The sequence below is a fragment of the Pseudophryne corroboree genome, chromosome 8 (genome assembly GCF_028390025.1).
Source record: "Pseudophryne corroboree isolate aPseCor3 chromosome 8, aPseCor3.hap2, whole genome shotgun sequence".
In the NCBI taxonomy this organism is placed as follows: domain Eukaryota; kingdom Metazoa; phylum Chordata; class Amphibia; order Anura; family Myobatrachidae; genus Pseudophryne; species Pseudophryne corroboree.
Window position 1 is genome coordinate 74,818,466 of NC_086451.1, and position 19,504 is coordinate 74,837,969.

The 19,504-nt window shown below is 45.9% G+C and overlaps 1 protein-coding gene across 1 annotated transcript in view; it reads right to left on the bottom strand.

Annotated features, from left to right (window-relative positions):
• Positions 1-19,504, bottom strand: part of HMCN2 (hemicentin 2) — a 491,624-nt gene that overhangs the window by 411,764 nt on the left and 60,356 nt on the right. The window contains exons 5-6 of the mRNA XM_063936681.1: positions 10,358-10,529; positions 5,506-5,612 (exon numbers count right to left, since the gene is read on the bottom strand). Coding sequence (XP_063792751.1) covers positions 5,506-5,612; positions 10,358-10,529 — 279 coding nt within the window. The remainder of the gene's footprint in view (positions 1-5,505; positions 5,613-10,357; positions 10,530-19,504) is intronic.

A 19,504-nucleotide genomic window follows, 5' to 3' on the forward strand; every position in this document is an offset into this window, starting at 1 on the left:
GGACTTTAGCATAGTTTCTATTTTGCGATCTGAAGGGTCATTAAGCGTAGTAGCCGCTGGCACTGGTATGGTTAATTTCTTCGTAAGCTTCGACACTGACGAATCAACTATAGGTGGATTCTCCCATGTACATGTCACCGAGTCTGGAAACGGGTAACTAGACTTAAATCTGCGAGGTATAGAAAACCGTTTATCTGGAATCTGTCGAGTTTCTACTAACATCTTATTAAGAGACTCCGACACAGGAAAACTTATTGGAGTTCTTTGTCGTTTAGTAAATACGACCTGATCATTTGTGAGAGGCTCCTCAGTTTCTGTAAACTTCAGAGACTGACGCACCGCTCTGATGAGATTATCAATACCAGAGCTATTAAAATCCTCACTATCTGACTCTACTTCGCCCTCCTCACCCTCATCTTGTGCCGTGAGGTCTGGCATGGAATCGTCAGAATGCAACATAGCCGAAACAGGTAAATCATAAGACATATGAAATTTATCCCGTCTACCCAAAATGGATTTGGGCCTTTCACAAGGCTGAGACGCCTCCGGTAGTTCTGGCGGTCTCACCCTAGACTCAGATCTTGCCGCTTCCCGCTCTTTTCGAGCGGCGGTCAATTCGGATTGCAACCTAGCCAGTACATTGGCTAGCATTTCCCATGGAGGGTCAGGGGAGGAAATTGGCTTTAAAACCGGAGCAGAATTTTTATTCGGAACCGAATCCACAAAACATACTGTACATGTGGTAGATCCATCCGGTAACACACTGCTACAGACTTTGCAATTATGCTTTTTAGTTTTTGCTGGTGCCTTACTCATTATGGCGACAGACAATACAATATACAAAGACAGACAACTTGCACGACTCAGTAAAATAGTACTAAGGTGTCTCTATATATATATCTGGCCAAGTGCAGTACACGTGGCCAGTACTATGAAATGTGATCCCAAATTCCCACTAACACCCCTGCGCCTCCGGTGGAGTAGAGATGTAGTACTGGAACGTTCTGGAATCACAGCAGGAAGACACAGGAAGCATGGTTAAAATGGCTGCCATGCTTAAACTTAAAATCACAGTACAGGTTACTAGCTCTTAACTGATACATATAACTCTGTATAAACAGCCTGTGTAAAATCCCTGCAGCCCTGATGCTGCTGCTTGCCCTTGTGCCGCTGATCTTATGAAGAATATCCGTTATTAGCTACTGTAATGCCCCCCCCCTGTCTGCTCCGTTGCGGATGCAGTGCGGGGCAGGCAGCGAGTAGCGAGCTGTGGGGCCGCCAGCGGGAGCCGGGTAGCGGGACGGGAAGCGCGCCGTGAAGCGCTATGAGCAGCGGGCCGGAGCAGCAGTGGGGCTCGGAGAAGCTGCGGCCGGAGCAGCGGCGGCGGGCGGCCGTCAGTAAAGGGATCCCAGCGTCTGAAACCAATGTCCTTCACACAGCGGGGCGGCAGCGGGAGCTGACCGCCCCGTTCAACATACCTTCACTCCTGCTTGTGGTGAGGCTCCGACGGGGCTTCTCTGCAAGCGCCGGCCAGCCTGTGCAGGAGGATCTGTGTGGCTGTGAGGGAGCTCATTCAGTTAGGACCGACACGCCACTGCTGCTATTAGCAGCTTGCACTATCCCTGACCCTGCCTTTTGGAAGGGGGAAAGGGATGTGTATGAAAAAAGAAAAGCTTAAAAGAAAAATTATTCAAAAGAATCGTGGACCCAGCCACAATGACCTGTTGCTACTTCGAGCACAGAAAAAACACTGAGGTACTCGGGGATATGGAGGGGTGGAGTGTTCTAAATTTAAATATTCAGTGCCCTGTTCCTACGGAAACCGTCCATATCCCAAGAGTACTCTAGTGACCCCTAGTGGATGAAAAAGAAAAGAGCACAGTTGCTGACTTTCAGGTCGGCACAGCAGTGGGCAATGAGGGGTGTGGCTTGGCATAGGGGGCAGGAGGGGCCATTATGCCGCACAAGAGGCTGTTGGAGGGGTTGTGGCTGTGTGGCTGCATCATCACAGCCACGCCCCCTGTTATGTAATGCCGAGATACCAGGCATTGTAAAGTGGGGGGGTGGCTACAATGACGCAATTCAGCATAAATCATGTAGTCGGCCACCGGATCCGCCCACTTTACCCAGTAAGTGGGAGGCTGGGTGGTGGGATGTGGGTGGCTGCAGGAGTCTTCTTCACTTTCCCGGGGGAGCAAGAGCGCTAAGCGGTTTTCGGGAGCCTTCCAGTCATTTTGGGTGAGTAGGCAAGGATGTATAAGAGCCCATAAAACATTATCACTTCCTTATGCCTTCTCCAGGTTAATACATCTGCCCCAGAATTCGCTATCCATCCCTGGCATTACTTTCACTCCAAGTACAGAACCAGCTGGTCTTAAGGGCATGATCAGCCACCGTGCTGCACGCTTGGGAGTAAAGACTGACAGGGTAGGATACAAAACATCTCTCTCGGATCAACAGAATGTGCAATATGAAGGAGTCGTTAGAAAGTGGGACCAGCTATGGAAATCTTCACATCCTGGAGCTTGGTAGATTTCACAATTTGGAAGCACATGGGGGCTGCTTTTGAACCCTGCGGAAGTTTCATTTTTACATGTAGCCTTTTTGGGCAATTTCCTGTTAAATTATTTTGATAAATATGCCCCTGTTACCTATACATGACAATGAGCTACTATGCGAGGACTGTATTTTCAGAACACAGCTCTAAATTATCGACATTAAGAAGCAGACGTACTAACCCAGAGAGAGTGATAAAGTGGAGTGAGATAAATGGCCTGAAACAGGTTTCTTAGCAAACCAAAAAAGCACATTAATGGGCAAAACAATGTGCACTGCAGGTGGGGCAGAGGTAACATGTGCAGAGAGAATTAGATTTGGGTGGAGTGTGTTCAAACTGAAATATAAATTGCATTGTAAAAATAAAGCAGCCAGTATTTACACTGCACAGAAACAATATAACCCACCAAATCTAACTATCTGCACATGTTACATTTGAACCACCTGCACTGCAACATGGGTTTGCCCATTAGTATGTTTTGATATTTGCTAACAACCCAGAATAACCCCCAAAGTACCAACCAATCAGCTCCTAACTCATTTTTAAAACACAGTCTGTAACATGGCAGTTAGGAGCTGATTGGTTGGCACGTTATCTCTCTCCACTTTATCACTCACCAAGGCTTTATACATCTCTTCATTCAATTATCTAAATAGCATGATTGTGCAGCAACCATATTTTGCATGTTCCATTTGTTTTTGTCTAAACATATAATTATGTTTTAGTTGGACTACATTAACTTCTAGCAAACAGCGTTTCTCTAATGTCTAATCAGACTACAGTAATATCTGCATTCATAGAACCATTGTTTTATCTCTGCCACATAATTCCCTTATACCCTCCTGTCAGTCTTATTGGTATGTGATCTCTGACAATCCAACTTCTGCATCATGAACTGTTCTCCCAGCTTCAACTCTCACAAGACCTCCCTGCATCACAGGGAAATCGGGTTTAACATTCATGGTAAGAGATTACAAATGCTATGTTGTCTAAAGAAGTGCGCCCTTATAATATGTCTTTCCGATGCCAGCGCTATTCGCACCCAGCATTGATAGGTGAACAGTTATAAAGATGCAAGGAACATAATCTAACATCAGAAGAAATAATCTGGGTTGCTGTATTTTAATTGCATTCTGTGCGATCACTAACACCGGATAACGCAGGAATGACTAGTCAGCAGAACCAGACATTTACGACCTGACTCTCAATGAAACGCGTCTGACACATCTAGCGATTTACAGCAAACGGTGCAAGTGCTCCGGTTCTTTCTGTCCATGAACTGGGCGTTTCTAGGTGTCAAGTGGGCAACTACCCTCCGAATGCACGCAAGACATCTGTTTCCTGTCGGGGGTGTGTAGTCAGAGGTCAATGTTATTCCCAGGCGTGAGTATGACGGGGGTAAATTTACTAGAGCTTCTAAAACAGAGAATTGGTGATATCGCCCATAGCAACCAGTCAGATGCTGTCTATCATTTCTATATTGCCTGTTGGAAAATTATAGCCAGCATCTGATTGGTTACTATAGGCAACATTACCAATTCTCTGTTTTAGAAGTTTTAGTAAGTTTACCCCGATGAAGGAGGCCTTCTGGATTGCCTTCTGGAAGGAGGTTTCTGATGGTGCAAGTGCTGAAACGAATAATGGCCCTCATTCCGAGTTGTTCGCTCGTTGCCGATTTTCTCCATATTGCGATTAGTCGCTTACTGCGCATGCGCATGGTTCGCAGAGCGCATGCGCTTAGTTATTTTACACAAAAGTTAGGTATTTTACTCACGGCATTACGAGGATTTTTCTTCGTTCTGGTGATCGGAGTGTGATTGACAGGAAGTGGGTGTTTCTGGGCGGAAACTGTCCGTTTTATGGGTGTGTGTGAAAAAACGCTGCCGTTTCTGGGAAAAACGCGGGAGTGGCTGGAGAAACGGGGGAGTGCCTGGGCGAACGCTGGGTGTGTTTGTGACGTCAAACCAGGGACGAAACTGACTGAACTGATCGCAGTGGCAGAGTAAGTGTCGAGCTACTCAGAAACTGCTAAGAAATTTCTATTCGCAATTTTGCGAATCTTTCGTTCGCAATTCTGCTAAGCTAAGATACACTCCCAGAGGGCGGCGGCCTAGCGTGTGCAATGCTGCTAAAAGCGGCTAGCGAGCAAACAACTCGGAATGAGGGCCAATGACAGCTGCAACAGCAGATGGATAGACAGTGGGCAGAGCGACCACATGCATGAACTGTGTGAATATTCACATTAGCATAAGGTAGTAAGGACAGGATGTATCTATGTGAAAAAAATGCAGTCAAACGCCATTTTTTCTGGTTTACCGCAATACATACCCATTTATATTAAAAAGATCGCACAGCAAGTCCCATAGAATTTAAAGGGGCTGCTAGGTGACCATATGCATCAAGCTCTGGAAAGCATAACATTCCAGAGCTTGTGCTCTAATAGGTAATGCCATCTATAGATGGCACTGCCTACAGAAGGCTATGGGCTTCTTACTGCAAAGTGCTCCGGAGAGGGATCCAAAGGATCCCACCCCAACAGTGGTCACTAGCGCATGCCACACACGATGGCTGCGTATGCGCATTACTCCACCCGGGTCATATACACGCAAGTGAGGGCATCGCTGAGACAGCTGGGTATCGCAGAGCTGTCCTGCCAAGATGATGTTACATGCCAGCGGACACTCCAGCAGGTAAGTAGGAGAAGATGTTTGTTAATGATCATATTATAAATGCACACATTAATACATTGTGCCCTACATCTGTGTGCTGCAGCTGACTGCATTGGCGGTCACTTTGTATCCGAATTGGAATCAGGTCGTGGAGCAGAGCATGAGGGGTGACTTGGAAACCTCCTCCTCTTGAAAACTACTCTGAGTAACACTTATTACACTTCCACAACTCTCTGCAGTGGGACTGAGCTCAGAGTAACACACAAAACAGTACTTTACCTTGATGACCCATATTCCAGACACAGACGGCTTCAGCCCCAAAACCAGAGCAGAATTTGGGATACTGAGAAGCTCCTCCAGCCCCTGGCTCACGGTAAGTGCTTTCCCTGCCAGGAGAGAAATAAGGGGGTCATAATCTCTCTCTATTGCTCTCTCTCTCTGATGGTAGCCAAGTACAGAGAGAGAGAGATTGTAGCGGCAGTAGCAAGATAGGAACTCTAATCCTGGAGACAAAATGACATCAATCAGAGAATATTACTGTGAAAATGTACGGAGACAGCACAGGAATGCAGAATGCAGATAATGATGGAGAAAACTAAGATCTACTAAGGGAATATGCAGAGGAGATAAATATCAGAAGTGAACAACAAGCATATAAAGAGTAATATGAAATAATTGTATACATATAGCACATACATTTGCTTTCATTGATCTAATTTGCGCTAGACTGTTTAATAGTGTCCACATTCAGGCATCTGTTTCCTGGATAGTGCCCACCTCTTGCATGTAGCATTCGGGTAGTGGGCTCCTAACAAAACCTACTTTCCATGAAGAGCCCAATTCAGAGGTGGAAGGCCGGGGCTATTGGAAGTCGCCCATCTGTGACTTTATGCCAATGCAGCTACACAGCCCTTCCCTGGTATATAGCCATGTGTCTGAATGGGTGTAGTATGGTATGCCGGCGGTCGGGCTCCCGGCAACCAGCATACCGGTGCCGGGAGCCCAACCGCCGGCATACCGACAGTGTGGCGAGCGCAAATGAGCCCCTTGCGGGATCGCTGCGCTCGCCGCGCTGCGGGCACGGTGGCGCGCTATTTTATTCTCCCTCCAGGGGGGTCGTGGACCCCCACGAGGGAGAATAAGTGTCGGTATGCCGGCTGTCGGGATTCCGGCGCCGGTATACTGTGCGCCGGGATCCCGACAGCCGGCATACTGAAGACCACCCGTCTGAATGTGCCAGGACTGAGATGCCCGCTTTGAGCATCTATACACACTGTAATACGGCCTGGTGCATCTTTAGGCGTCACCATCGGTTGCACCATCAGCCAATGGCGGGTGCAGATTTAAGAATGACAGTGGATAGGATGTGTGTTATGTATCATAAATTACCCAGGACAAAGGGAACGGTACACATGATTTATTCAGTACAAGTGGACAAGACATATGTTTTTTTAAAGAGGCAATCATTTAAATGACAAAATCAACCTAGTTTTGCCATGTAAATGATTGCCACTTTTAAAAAAAAACAGTATAATTTGACTAAAATCTCTCACTTTCCGATTCTCACACCCTTTTACATTTTCCCCATAGTGTATAAAACAATCATAAAGGCAAATAAAAAGGGTTGATCAGTAACAGCCTCTCACAGGGGCGTCTCCAGAGAAGAGGGGGCCCACACACAGCGATGGACTCCGGAAAGGTAAGTATGGTAGAAATGGGTGGAGTGTGTGCGGAGTGCCCCCTCCCCCATTATAGAAACGCCAGTGGCCTCTCACCATAAAACAGTGCTGCAATGGGTTAGTGCTAAATAAGCAAAGGGTCCCTGGCCAAGCAGCTTGGCACCACCGCAGTGCGCATGAAGAGCAGAAAGGGTGTAAGTGTGGATCCCCCTGACATCAGTTGCATGAAGTCCATTCAACGCGTTTCGGATCTGCAATCTTTCCTCAGGCACGGATAGCCTGCATGTGGAGGTGTAAGATATTTATACCCTAAAGGAACCAGGTATCGGTGCAGGGACTGCACGCCAGGCATTCAGACAACGGAGTCCGTAATCCGAAGTTCCGATTTTCCGTCAGAGTATGGCCTCCTATGTGAACGAGTGGCATCTGTGTATACAGTCTTTCAGCAACATGTCCGCAATACCATAACACACCTCTAAGACGGCCCGTGCCCGTGTGTCTGTTTAGCCATTTCCTAGTCGTCCCCAAGTACACCCAGAACTTTTCCGAGGCATCTCTGATATGTCACGCTCGGCGTAAGTTGGGGTTCCGACAACCGAGTTTTGGCTGAAAGGACAGCTACCTGTGAGGAGAGTAAACGAGGTGGCTGAATGTAATTCCTCCTCATGGGGTGGAAGCCAAACTAAGTATTAACATTGGCCGAAGGGCGTAAAGAAAAGGAGGACTTCGTAGGAAGATAACTGTAGTTTTAATGAATAATAAGGCTGTACACGAACATTGGAGAAATAGAAGAAACTGGAAGAATTAGAGTCTATGGTTAAATGACTTGAAGAGTGAAGCTGAAGAACTCCGGTAAAGAAGAACTGAAGACTGTGTTTTATGATTAAAAGATGAGGCTGAAGTACTTGGACTTTGAAGAAATGAAGATGTGGTTTGTGATTGAAAGATGAGGCTGAAGAACTTGGACTTTGAAGAAATGAAGACTGGTTTGTGATTAAAAGACAAGGCTGGAGAACTTGGACTTTGAAGAGATGAAGACTGTGGTTTGTGATTGAAAGACGAGGCTGAAGAACTTGGACTTTGAAGGAATGAAGACGTCTGCGGGAACCGCCGTTAGCACCTGGAGCTCCTCTACGACCTGGGACCCCATGAGCGCTTCCACGAGTGGCAACGGACTCAGACAACAGGACTGCAGCAGCGTTTAGGTAACCGATAGATGAGAGCGACCAGGACCAGGGAACCAGAAGTAACCTGGGAGCACAGGGCTGGAGAACATTTCACAAGGAGGTAACTTGAAGCACTGGCACTCTCCCTCTGAGCCAGCCCCCTTTTGTAAGGGGAGAACACGCAGGATTTGCTGGACATAGATTGGGAACCTAATAGAAAAAAATAGAACTGCATATCATCGGGTGTGCGCGCGCATGAGAGGAACGGAATACGAATCTGGTATATAAGCCTGTGTATTGTGGAAATGCTCCATGCACACTGAGGAAGCCGCTGATGCCGAACTAAAGCAGAGAAACGCGTATGTGGAGGTTTTAATACGTGAGTTCACAGCCGGCCGGCCAAACTGTTTAGCAGGAAATCTTGTGGGCATAATTGCATGATGGCTTACTAACAATTCGGCACCTGGACCCCAGTGCTGTGGGAATAGGGAGTGCGCTCTCAGACCAGAGTGCTTTAATTAGCCAATCTAGTGATTAGAGACTGCCTTTTAACAAACCGCCCTTGTGCTAAAGGGAATAATAACTGTAAGCTTATAACAACTGCTTTGCTGATATACTAACCAGTTCATTACAAGAGACTGTTAATCAATATAACCCCAGTGCTAGAGGGGTATAACAATTGAAGTTTAACACTGCTTTGCTGCTATATTCATAAATCCTGCGGACACTTAATCACCTGCTGTGCATTGCGGGGACACCTGCAACGTTATAGGAGTCACCTATGAATGGATTTATAAATCAGTGAAACGATCATATGTGTTTAAAGCATAATACCCATGTGTGTGTTATTGTTATTTTAGGTTTAGGAGGTATTGAGGATATTAGCTAGCATCCCAATTGTTTTATGTTATAATATTTGCTAATCCGGCCGGATATTGTACAAATTGTCTTTCTTTTATATTGTGATATTTAATAAATGTCCCTATTTTGGATGATATGAGCAGTTCTATTTTTTTCTATTTTGTTGCACTAAGTGGGGTCAGAGAAACCAGGCCCTAGGAACGTGCGGCTATCACCCAATACAAACATTGGCGCCCAATTTTTCTTTTTTCTTTTTTTCTAGATTGGGAACCTCATTGGTAATACTCTAGTCTCCAACATGGCTGCCCCCAGCACAGGAGACATACTTAGCTGTTGGCACACAGCTTTAGCCAGCTTTTGTCTCTGACACACAATACTGTGTCACCACTAGAGGACCTTACCGTAGCAATCCCCGCCGCAGCGCCCGGCTCTCCAGACCCTCGGCCCTTGGCAGCGCACATCCGTCCAGGAGGACCTGCCACCAGCAGCTCCCTGCCACAGCAGCCGCGCCAACCAGCGGGACGGTAACCCGCGGGAGCACCCGCCGGAGGTAAGGCTCCTGAGCCTGACATGATATTGTTTGTTACCATCGCAAAAGTACCTTTGTGGGTCAGCTCTGTGTAACGCATGCACTGTAGGAATTATTATAGATTTTCAGACATGTGCAGTAGCGAAAAAATGGCTCCACTCCATGAACACTGCTTGCGGGTCTGAATCAGGCCATGATGTAAGATTGATAAGTGGCATAAAACTTTCACGTGCCTAATCCTTCTGCATTTAGGGGCTGCAGCAGCGATGTCGGGCGCAGTGGAGCAATGTTTTTTGTCTGTGCTTGCCTCTGTGAAGCATCGCTCATGTGTCCTGATTTTGTTCATACAGATCAGAGAACCAGCACCCAGGCATTCTGATTTTGTTCGTACAGGTCAGAAATGGACAGTGACTGGGAGGTAACAGGTGCAAAAGACGCCACCTGCGGCTTATGCACTCAGACTCGCTGCTACAGACCCATATTCCCTATTGCTATCTCCTTTTCACAGACTTTCACCCCAGCAGTTCATTTTGAACATAGAGTCTGCACTGATTGTCCTCCCAAACATTCTACTACCCGACACTACATTGTTTGACGGAACTTTACCAAATCCAAATTATAGTACTTCTAGTAACATAATACTAAAAAAATAAAAAATTTGCATCAACATATATCTCTTTCTTGTCTCAAAATATTTCCCAATCTGACCAAGATTACCTGCTCCCATTCCCAGATAAAGGACTTTTTTTGCCATATGAAATTGCCTCCATCAGAGAAAAGACTTGATCCACCTTCACCTCTTTAGGCAGATGTTCTAAAGACTAACCCACTGTTCCATTCTACCTAATTATTACTCCTACATAGTTATAATATGAAAAGAAATAGGCAGGGCTCACCTGTGGGATCAGTGACCTGGATAAGTGGCTCTGGACCACTAAGAGATATGGTGACCTCTTTGAGGCTTGGATCAAATGGAATCTCCCACTGTCTCTCACCCGCAGCCTCATGGTCAGTGGAGAGCAGGTGGACTTTTGAGGCTTGAATGGCTTCCTCCACCCACTTCAGCACCTGTTAAGAGAGCAAAAGGGTGATAAATACAATGTGGCAACCAATGAATGTTAAATAACAATGGCTACTGCTTAATCATGATGGCCACACTTATTCCTTCCCATACAAATACTGCCAGCCACATACAATAGTAATAATAAGTGTGGCTGTTCCTAACCAAAGGCCTAATTCAGACCTGATTGCTAGCAAGCGATTTTTGCACTGCTGCGATGAGATAGTCGCCGCCTACACTGGGAGTGTATTTTAGCTGTGCAAGTGTGAGAACGCATGTGTAGCAGAGCTGTAGAAACAGATTTTGTGCAGTCTCTGAATAGCCCAGGACTTACTCAGCCGCTGCGATCACATCAGCCTGTCCGGGACTGGAATTGACGTCAGGAACCCTCCCTGCAAATGTATGGACACGCCTGTGTTTTTCCGGACACTCCCTGAAAATGGTCAGTTGCCACCCACAAACGCCTTCTTCCTGTCAATCTCCTTGCGATCGCCCGTGCGAACGGATCCATCGCACAAACCCGCAACGATACGCTTTGTACTCGTGTGACGCGCCTGCGCATTGCGGTGCATACGCTTGTGCAGTTTGTACCTGATTTCCCACTGTGTGAAAACGCACAGTAGCAATCAGGTCTGAATAAGCCCCCTAATGCTTCTGTGTCCTGACATCTATCAAATTGCAGGGTATTGTGTTGTGCGCAACTGTGCCTATCTGTGCAGGCACTAGCGAGACTGTAGTCCCCAGAGCTGCCCTGACTTTATGTATGGCATTTGTACATTTGAATATGCATTTATTACAGTAGTTTATGCATGCATTTATATATGTTTTCCAGGGGAGGTAGTTACGTGGCCGGCGGTCAGGAGACCACCGGTCACAATACCGACACTGGAATCCCACCCCCTTACAGTCCCGATAGTCGGCATGCCGACTAACAGGGACTATTCCCACTTGTGGGTGTACATGACATCCATAGAGTGGGAATATAACCTGTGACCAGCGCAGCTCACCACCAAGCCCGCAGCAAGGCGAGCAAAGCGAGTTTGCAAGGGGCTTCATTCTGCTTGCTCCCCCTCTCCCCCCTTCCGCCAGCCATCTGCACGCCGGCATTCCAGCGTCGATATGATGACCCGCATATCGAACCTGTTTTCCAGTAAATAGAATGTGACTATTAAAGGCAGGGCTTTGCAATGAATGGCTGGATCATGGCCATCTAAGAAGACATGTAAAAATTAAGGTAGTGGGGCCCACCGGGGGTTTCCCCTGTACCCCTCTGGGCTAGTCCAACCCTGGATATTTGTGAGGCTACAAATCCAGGAGCACTGCACTAAGGGCCTGATTAAGAGATGGACGCAGTGCCGATGCCAGACACAAACGGCCAATGTTTTCAGTCTGCACATGCGTCCAAGTCGCACTGCAACAATGGTTTCCGCTCAAATTCGCAGATCGAAATTGCATGCAGATAGATGCAATTTTAATGGGCGTTTCTGGGTTGTGACAGGGGGGTGGCTAGCCAGACGTGGGCATGTCGCGGTCAATGATGGCATCTAAAGATGTAGTTGCACTGACAAGGATGGCCATGTTCAGATGGAGATTCTTCTTCTCCACAGGGCTGGTGCAATCTGCAATGGTGCAACCGATGGTGTGTCTTAATACGCACAGTGATGGGCTGTCTTAACAGCATTATAGGCCCTGGGCAAAGAAATGTACTGGTGCCCCTACACACTCATTCATGGCAACTAATAAAAAAAAAAAATCATAACATGACCCTCCTACTGTCCCGCACCATCACTCCACATGCTTCCATGCAGTGAATGTCTGTCAGCACTCTGATTGGTGGATAGCTCCAGTCATCCATTAATCAGCATGCTGACAGCCACTCGCCACCTTTATTGTGTGACTACACCCCGCCCCTGTTCATAGGCCCCTAGAATTGTGGTGCCCTGGGCAGTTGCCCTGTGTGCCTATACGTTAAGATGGCCCTGGCCACTGCCGGTGGGCGTCTCAGTAGGTATTCACATAAAGACGCAGTTGGGCAAAAAGATACAGTACCTAAGGGTATGATGAAGTGTGAGTAACTGTACCACTTAGTGTAGCCTGACTAGTGTGAAGATGTTTTCAGCTACCCCATAAAACAACAGATGCATGCATATGCTCCTATGCAGATTTGCTTGAATCCCGCACTTACGCCTGGGTCAGCGGAGCGAGATGAGGGCCTACTAACATAGGTCGATTACAGAAATTGCAAACACATAGAGACTGAGGGCCTGATTCAGACCTGATTGCAGCAGCAAATTTGTTAGCAAATGGGCACAACCTTGTGCACTGCAGAGGGGCAGATATAACATGGGCAGTGTAAAAATAAAGCAGCCAGTATTTACCCTGCACAGAAACAAAATAACCCACCCAAATCTAACTCTCTCTGCACATGTTACATCTGCCACACCTGCAGTGCACATGGGGGGTAATTCAGACCTGATCGCACGCTAGTTTTTTTCACTGCGCTGCGATCAGGTCAGAACTGCGCATGCGGATGCACCGCAATGCACAGGCGCGTCGTACAAGTACAAAGCGGATCGTTGCCCAGCGATGGATTGTACGAAGAATCCGTTTGCACACCGATCGCAAGGAGATTGACAGGAAGAAGGCGTTTGTGGGTGTCAACTGACCGTTTTCTGGGAGTGGTTGGAAAAATGCAGGCGTCTCCAAGCGTTTGCAGGGCCAGTGTCTGACTTCAATTCCGGGCCCGGATAGGGATCGCAGCGGCTGAGTACGTTCTGGGCTACACAGAAACTGCACAAAACTTTTTTTGTACCGACCGGCTGCACATGCGATCGCACACTTGCAAAGCGAAAATACACTCCCCTATGGGCGGCAACTGTCTGATCGCAGCGCTGCAAAACACCCCTACCGAGCGATGAGGTCTGAATGACCCCCATTTGCTAACAAATTTGCTGCTGCAATCAGATCTGAATTAGGCCCTGAAATACATGCATATACACCAGAGAAAACAGCGACATTTGAGGGTGGTCAGCACATGATGATAATCACCAGCCCTAGCGTGCTGCTTGTGATTGGCTGTTTGTGAATGCACAGTTCTCACAGATCGGTGCTTTCTTTATTGCTAGGGCATCGATTATGATATTTTTTATTTTGTCTTTTTCTTGTACGCAATACATCAGAGCTATGACTGATGTATTAGAAAACTGTTTGAATATTTTCTGATGTCTAAGGCAAGGATGTAATGAAGTCCGAGTTTGGGATGCCAACCAAACTCAGACATTTTTTTAAAGGGGCAATCATGTACCAGGCTAAACCGTACCTTGTACATGGTTGCCCCTTTAAAAAAAATGTCCAGCATCCCTCACGGCTGCTGAACTCGGACTTAATTACAACACAAATGTCTGTAAACATGAGCGTAACTTGATGTCTGGCGTAAATTGGGCACATACGATGCTAATGCCAACCTGCGTGTGTCCTTGCGACAGTTTTGCATATATGCGCAACTGTTGCCTTTTTAGTGAATGCCCATTTTGGGCACATTTGTGACCCACTCCGCAATATCACATAAATATTTGTTAGAATATCTTGTCAGACAAAGCAAACTGTAGACTTTACATTGTGGCCCAGAATCAGGATATATGCTGCAGTAACCCCGCATTCAGTAAAGTAAGCCCCGATTGGCCCAAATTATCTCTTCCGGAGGGATAAAATGGATGCCTCCATCTTGACATGCCGCACCCTGGAAGTAACTGGTGCAATTATGCAAACATGGGTGTATACAGGGGTGTAGCGAGGGTGACTCCGGTGGAGCGCGAACTCCGGGTGCCGAGAAAGTTAGAGGGCATGCCGCCACCTGGTCACGCCCTCCTTCTGCCCATTATACCACGGACCGCTGTACAGGCAGCCGCAGAGCAGGAGGAGGAGAAGCAGAGGGGCGCACACTGACTCGGTCTTGGAGACTAGGTAGGGAACAGGGCAGGCCAGAGGTGACAGCAGGAGACACTGACAGCCGGCACATGCCGGAACTCTGCCGCCCTCCTTATACTGTATGTCTCACTTTCTGCTTGTAGCTGTGCAGCAGGTTACTTCTGTCCTGCTACACCACTCCCTGCCTCGGCTACTGCAGCACCTCTGCTCCAGCTGCTACAGCACCTCTCTCTACGTTGATGCTGCAGCACCTTTCTCTGCCTCAGCTGCTGCTACAGCACCTCACTCTGCATTAGAATCTGCAGAGTAACATATATAAGCGGCTCTACTGTGGCATAACCTCCCCTATATATCTCTGTGTTGGTCATGAGGGGAGCCCAAAAGAAACTTCCACCCTGAGCTCCACAAGGTCTAGAACCGGCCCTGTCACCAATGTAGGATTTTTCTATTTTATTCTTTAGAATTGTAACATGCCCCCAATTCAGTACAGGGGAGGGGGCGCCGAAACTTACCCTTGCTCCGGGCACCATGGCACCTAGCTACACCTCTGGGTGTATAATATTGTAAAAGAAAATGACCCCTCATAAAGCTCTGCAATATTACCAAAAAATGTATAATAAGTCACACTTATAAATATCAGTCAATATAATGAATGAAAAGATGTAGTGTTGGCAGCTGGAAGGAGTCGGAGGCCACATGATCAGGTTACTACTGAAAAAATAAACAGCGAGCATGGGCGCCGTTATGTTTTAAGAGTCCTGAGAGCGACAGGGATTACTACCTTACATAAAGGAAAACGGAAACTCACAAAGTCATCCCACGGTAGTGCTGGGGAGGGGGTGCGGATGTGATTATTCAGCACAAATAATGTGACCGTGTGATGGAATTAGGGCATTCTCTGTAATTACAGCCAGATGGGGCATACTCAGCCAGCGTGCAGGAGACAGATAGACTTAAGCTTTCCTTCTGTCATAAACAGCAAGCAGATGTGAGACAGCCAGTGGGGCTGTGTGTGTGTGTGTGTGTGTGTGTGTGTGTGTGTGTGTGTGTGTGTGTGTGTGTGTGTGTGTGTGTGTGTGTGGAGGGGGGGGGGTTATATGTGTTCTGGGGGCACAAAGCACCTCTGTTTGCTTCACCGGAAGAAGGTAGATGCAGGGCTAGAAAACAGGTCAGCTAGCCTGTACACTTCAGGGTGCCTAAGGGAAATAGGTGAGGCGTAAAATGTAATACATATCTGAACCATTATTGGCCTGTTTAATGATCTGTCTCATGGGCTCAATAATATACACTGACTGCAGAAAGCCAGCATGGCGCTAGTGCCGTCTCTGCGGGATGTATAATAGTGTGGCAACATGTTGGGCTTTTAGGTATTATGTAAGTGATAGGAGGTGGAGGGAAATACTGGATGGATGTATATGAAGGAGAGCGGTAGGAATGCGTTTTCTGGGACATTATGAATCAGGAATGTCAGCTTTGTCCTCATGTAACAGTGCTGCTCTGTCTGCTGCATCTCACTCCAGAACCAGGTAATATGCTGCATGCGGTCTGGCACAGACCCATGTGTGCTAGGGTGCCCTCTCCATGTCTCCTCCGGCAGCTGTCACGTTGCTGATGTAGTATAATGTTTATTATTATTATTAGGGTTATTAATACATAGTAGACGGTAAGTTTATCTCACTCGTAATGTAGAGGAGGTATGAGGGCCCAGATTTTATTGTTTGTATTACTAGGCCCCAAAAGTTAACAGATTGCTTGAATGGGAATTTTCCCTGACCTCCGTACTCAAATTGAATAGGAGCCCTGTGACAGACAGATCCTTCCTTGGACAAAGAGGTCCAGTGGGTGTTATTATTCCCATCTGACTGTTGTTCCATATACTGGGCCGGATGTAATGACGCCCGTGTTCGGCGGCCGTGCGGGATACTGTCTGCACTCAGACCTTTTTTTAAAGGGGCAATCACTTACAAGGAATGGTTTTGCCTTATAAACGATTGCCCCTTTAAAAAAGCATACAAGTTCGGCCATCATTCACCATCATTCAGCATACTGTATGTGTTTGTGACACAGGGGGGAATACAATTAGCAGTGGTAATTTAGCATGGGCTAATTTATCCCCCGGGGCTATTTAATTAGTCCCACAAGAGGAGCACGCAGGCTGCACTTAATGGGGGTTTCTTTTCAGATCTAAACAGACCCAAAAAGAAATCCCCAATAAATAGCCTATTTTCGGGTGCTACGACCATGTAAACACATTGGTGTGGGAACTAATCCCGTATTATATGGGTTAACGCTCAAAAACCAGATTAATTTAACAGGCGCAAAAAAAGGGTCCCTAAAAATAAAGGCCTGGGCATTAAAGCTCGACTCTAACCCCATTTTTCACCCCCCTTAAATTAACAGGGCTGATTAAATTCCCAAAACAGGATCCTATAGAGGGGATATGCGGTGCAATGTCACCAAAAGGTCCACACTGATGTTGATGACATGGTTAAAATGCCGACATCAATAGTATAATCTAAAATGTAAAATATTAACATTGATAGACTATTGACATAACAAGCATTGACAGTGTTATAATATCGAGATTTCCAGTGGGGTTTGGGGTTACCATAAAGGTTAGAATTGCACAAAAAATACACTGGGGGTCATTCAGACCCCGCCGCTGATGTGGACCGCAGCAGTTTGCCGATGGAGGCAAACTGTGCATGCATAGCGGCCGCATCGAGGCTGTGCGGCCACACTAATTGCAGTCAGATTGCCGATGGATGCGACCGCAAAGTGACTGACAGCGGCGGGCATTCTCAGGGCGGCGACGCTGCGTTGGGGGATGAGGTGGTCCGAACTGGGGGGTGGACCGGGACCATTATGCAGATCTAGCTGCGTATGCAGCGATTTGCGACCATCTCTGAGTGAGGCCCATCAATGTCGGTGTTCTTAGAAATTTAGGCAAATCTGCCAATTTCGGGGGCAAGCGGGAAATCGGACGTTTCTCATGGATTTCAGCATAATGAACAAAAGAAAGAAATTGGCGACTGAGCATGAGCCGGATAAGACTTACATTAACTGATGTAGATTGCTCTTATGCATGGATTCATCTGTCTATTGATGGATCATGCTTTTCCGTGGGCCTTTCTAGATGGTAACAGGATGTCAACCATGCGATCGCAAGGTAGCCCCATTTCATGGTAGTGTCATTGTAGTGTCAAGGGCGGATATCTAGCATGTAATAGTTAGCATTACTGCTTAACAGCACTGAGGTCATGGGTTCAATTCCCACCATGGCCCTAACTGTGTGGCGTTTGTATATTCTCCCCGTACTCGCGTGGTTTTCCTCTGGGTACTCCGGTTTCCTCCCACAATCCAAAAAAATACTGGAAGGTTAATTGGATCCCGACAAAAATGAACCATAGCGTGTAAGTGTGTGTGTGTGTGTGTGTGTGTGTGTGTGTGTACATGGGCAGACTAGAAGGGCATGGTGTTACTTATCTGCTGTCACATGCTATGTTTCCATGCATGATAGCAGCGTTGGGATGGAGACAGGAGTCTAGGACGTCTCACTTTTGCAACTGAAGATAAGTAGAATGCAATGGGGGTACAGAAGAGAGGTCACAGATGTGTGAGACTCAGGGGTAAATTTACTAAAGCTTCGAAAACAGAGAATTTGTGATGTTGCCCACAGCAACCAATCAGATGCTATCATTTTCTAAAAGGCAATAGAGAAATGATAGACATAAATGGTTCTATGGGCAATGGGGGTAATTCCAAGTTGATCGCAGCAGGAAATTTTTTTAGCAGTTGGGTAAAACCATGTGCACTGCAGGGGAGGCAGATATAACATTTGCAGAGAGAGTTAGATTTGGGTGGGGTGTGTTCAATCTGCAATCTAATTTGCAGTGTAAAAATAAAGCAGCCAGTATTTACCCTGCACAGAAATAAAATAACCGACCCAAATCTAACTCTTTCTGCATATGTTATATCCGGTCATTCCGAGTTGTTAGCTCGCAAGCTGCTTTTAGCAGCTTTGCACACGCTAAGCCGCCGCCTACTGGGAGTGAATCTTAGCCTATCAAAATTGCGAACGAAAGATTCGCAATATTGCGAAAATACTTCTCTGTGCAGTTTCTGAGTAGCTCGAGACTTACTCTTCCAGTGCGATCAGTTCAGTGCTTGTCGTTCCTGGTTTGACGTCACAAACACACCCAGCGTTCGCCCAGACACTCCTCCATTTATATTTATTTTTATATTTATCTTTATTTTTATTTATATTCATTTTTATATCTATTTTCATTTTTATATTTATTTTTATTTTTATTTTCATTTTTATTTTTATTTATATTTATTTTTATTTTTATTTTATTTTATTTTATTTTTATTCTTTAATTTTATTTTTATTTTTATATTTATTTGTATTTTTATTTTTATTATGTATATTTATATTTATTTTTATTTATATTTATATAAATATTTATATTTATTTTTATTTCCATTTTATTTCCTAATCTATTTCTAATCATATCATCATATTCCATTCTTTTTTCATTATCAACATTGTTTCTTTATATTCTCTCCCGTGTGAGCATATATTTTCCTTTCATTCACTTTATGTTTCCCTATTCCCATCTCATTCCTGTCTGTCCTTTCCCTTCTCCAATATGGCCGCATCTGTTACTCCAGCAATGACTTGATTGGTCCAGCCATATATCCATCATGCTGCCTCTGTACTTATAGACACTGTGTAGTCTCATTCCGTTTGTGATTAATTCCATCTCAGTGAGTAGTGAGTTGATTGTTACATGCATGTCATAATAACTCCCTTTTTCCATGTTATTATCAATTATCTACCTATTAAGTAATAATATTCATTTGTCACATAATACCTAGGGTCAGTTCAGAGTATATTCATACCTTTTTTTTTAAATACTGTACTTATAGTTACATTGGTATACTAACATTTTAAATAAACAATTTTATTTATTATCATTGGTTTGTCAGCTCTCCATTAATAAGGTCATATTAACTACATTATAAGCGCAGCCAATTTTTTTCTCTTTGCATA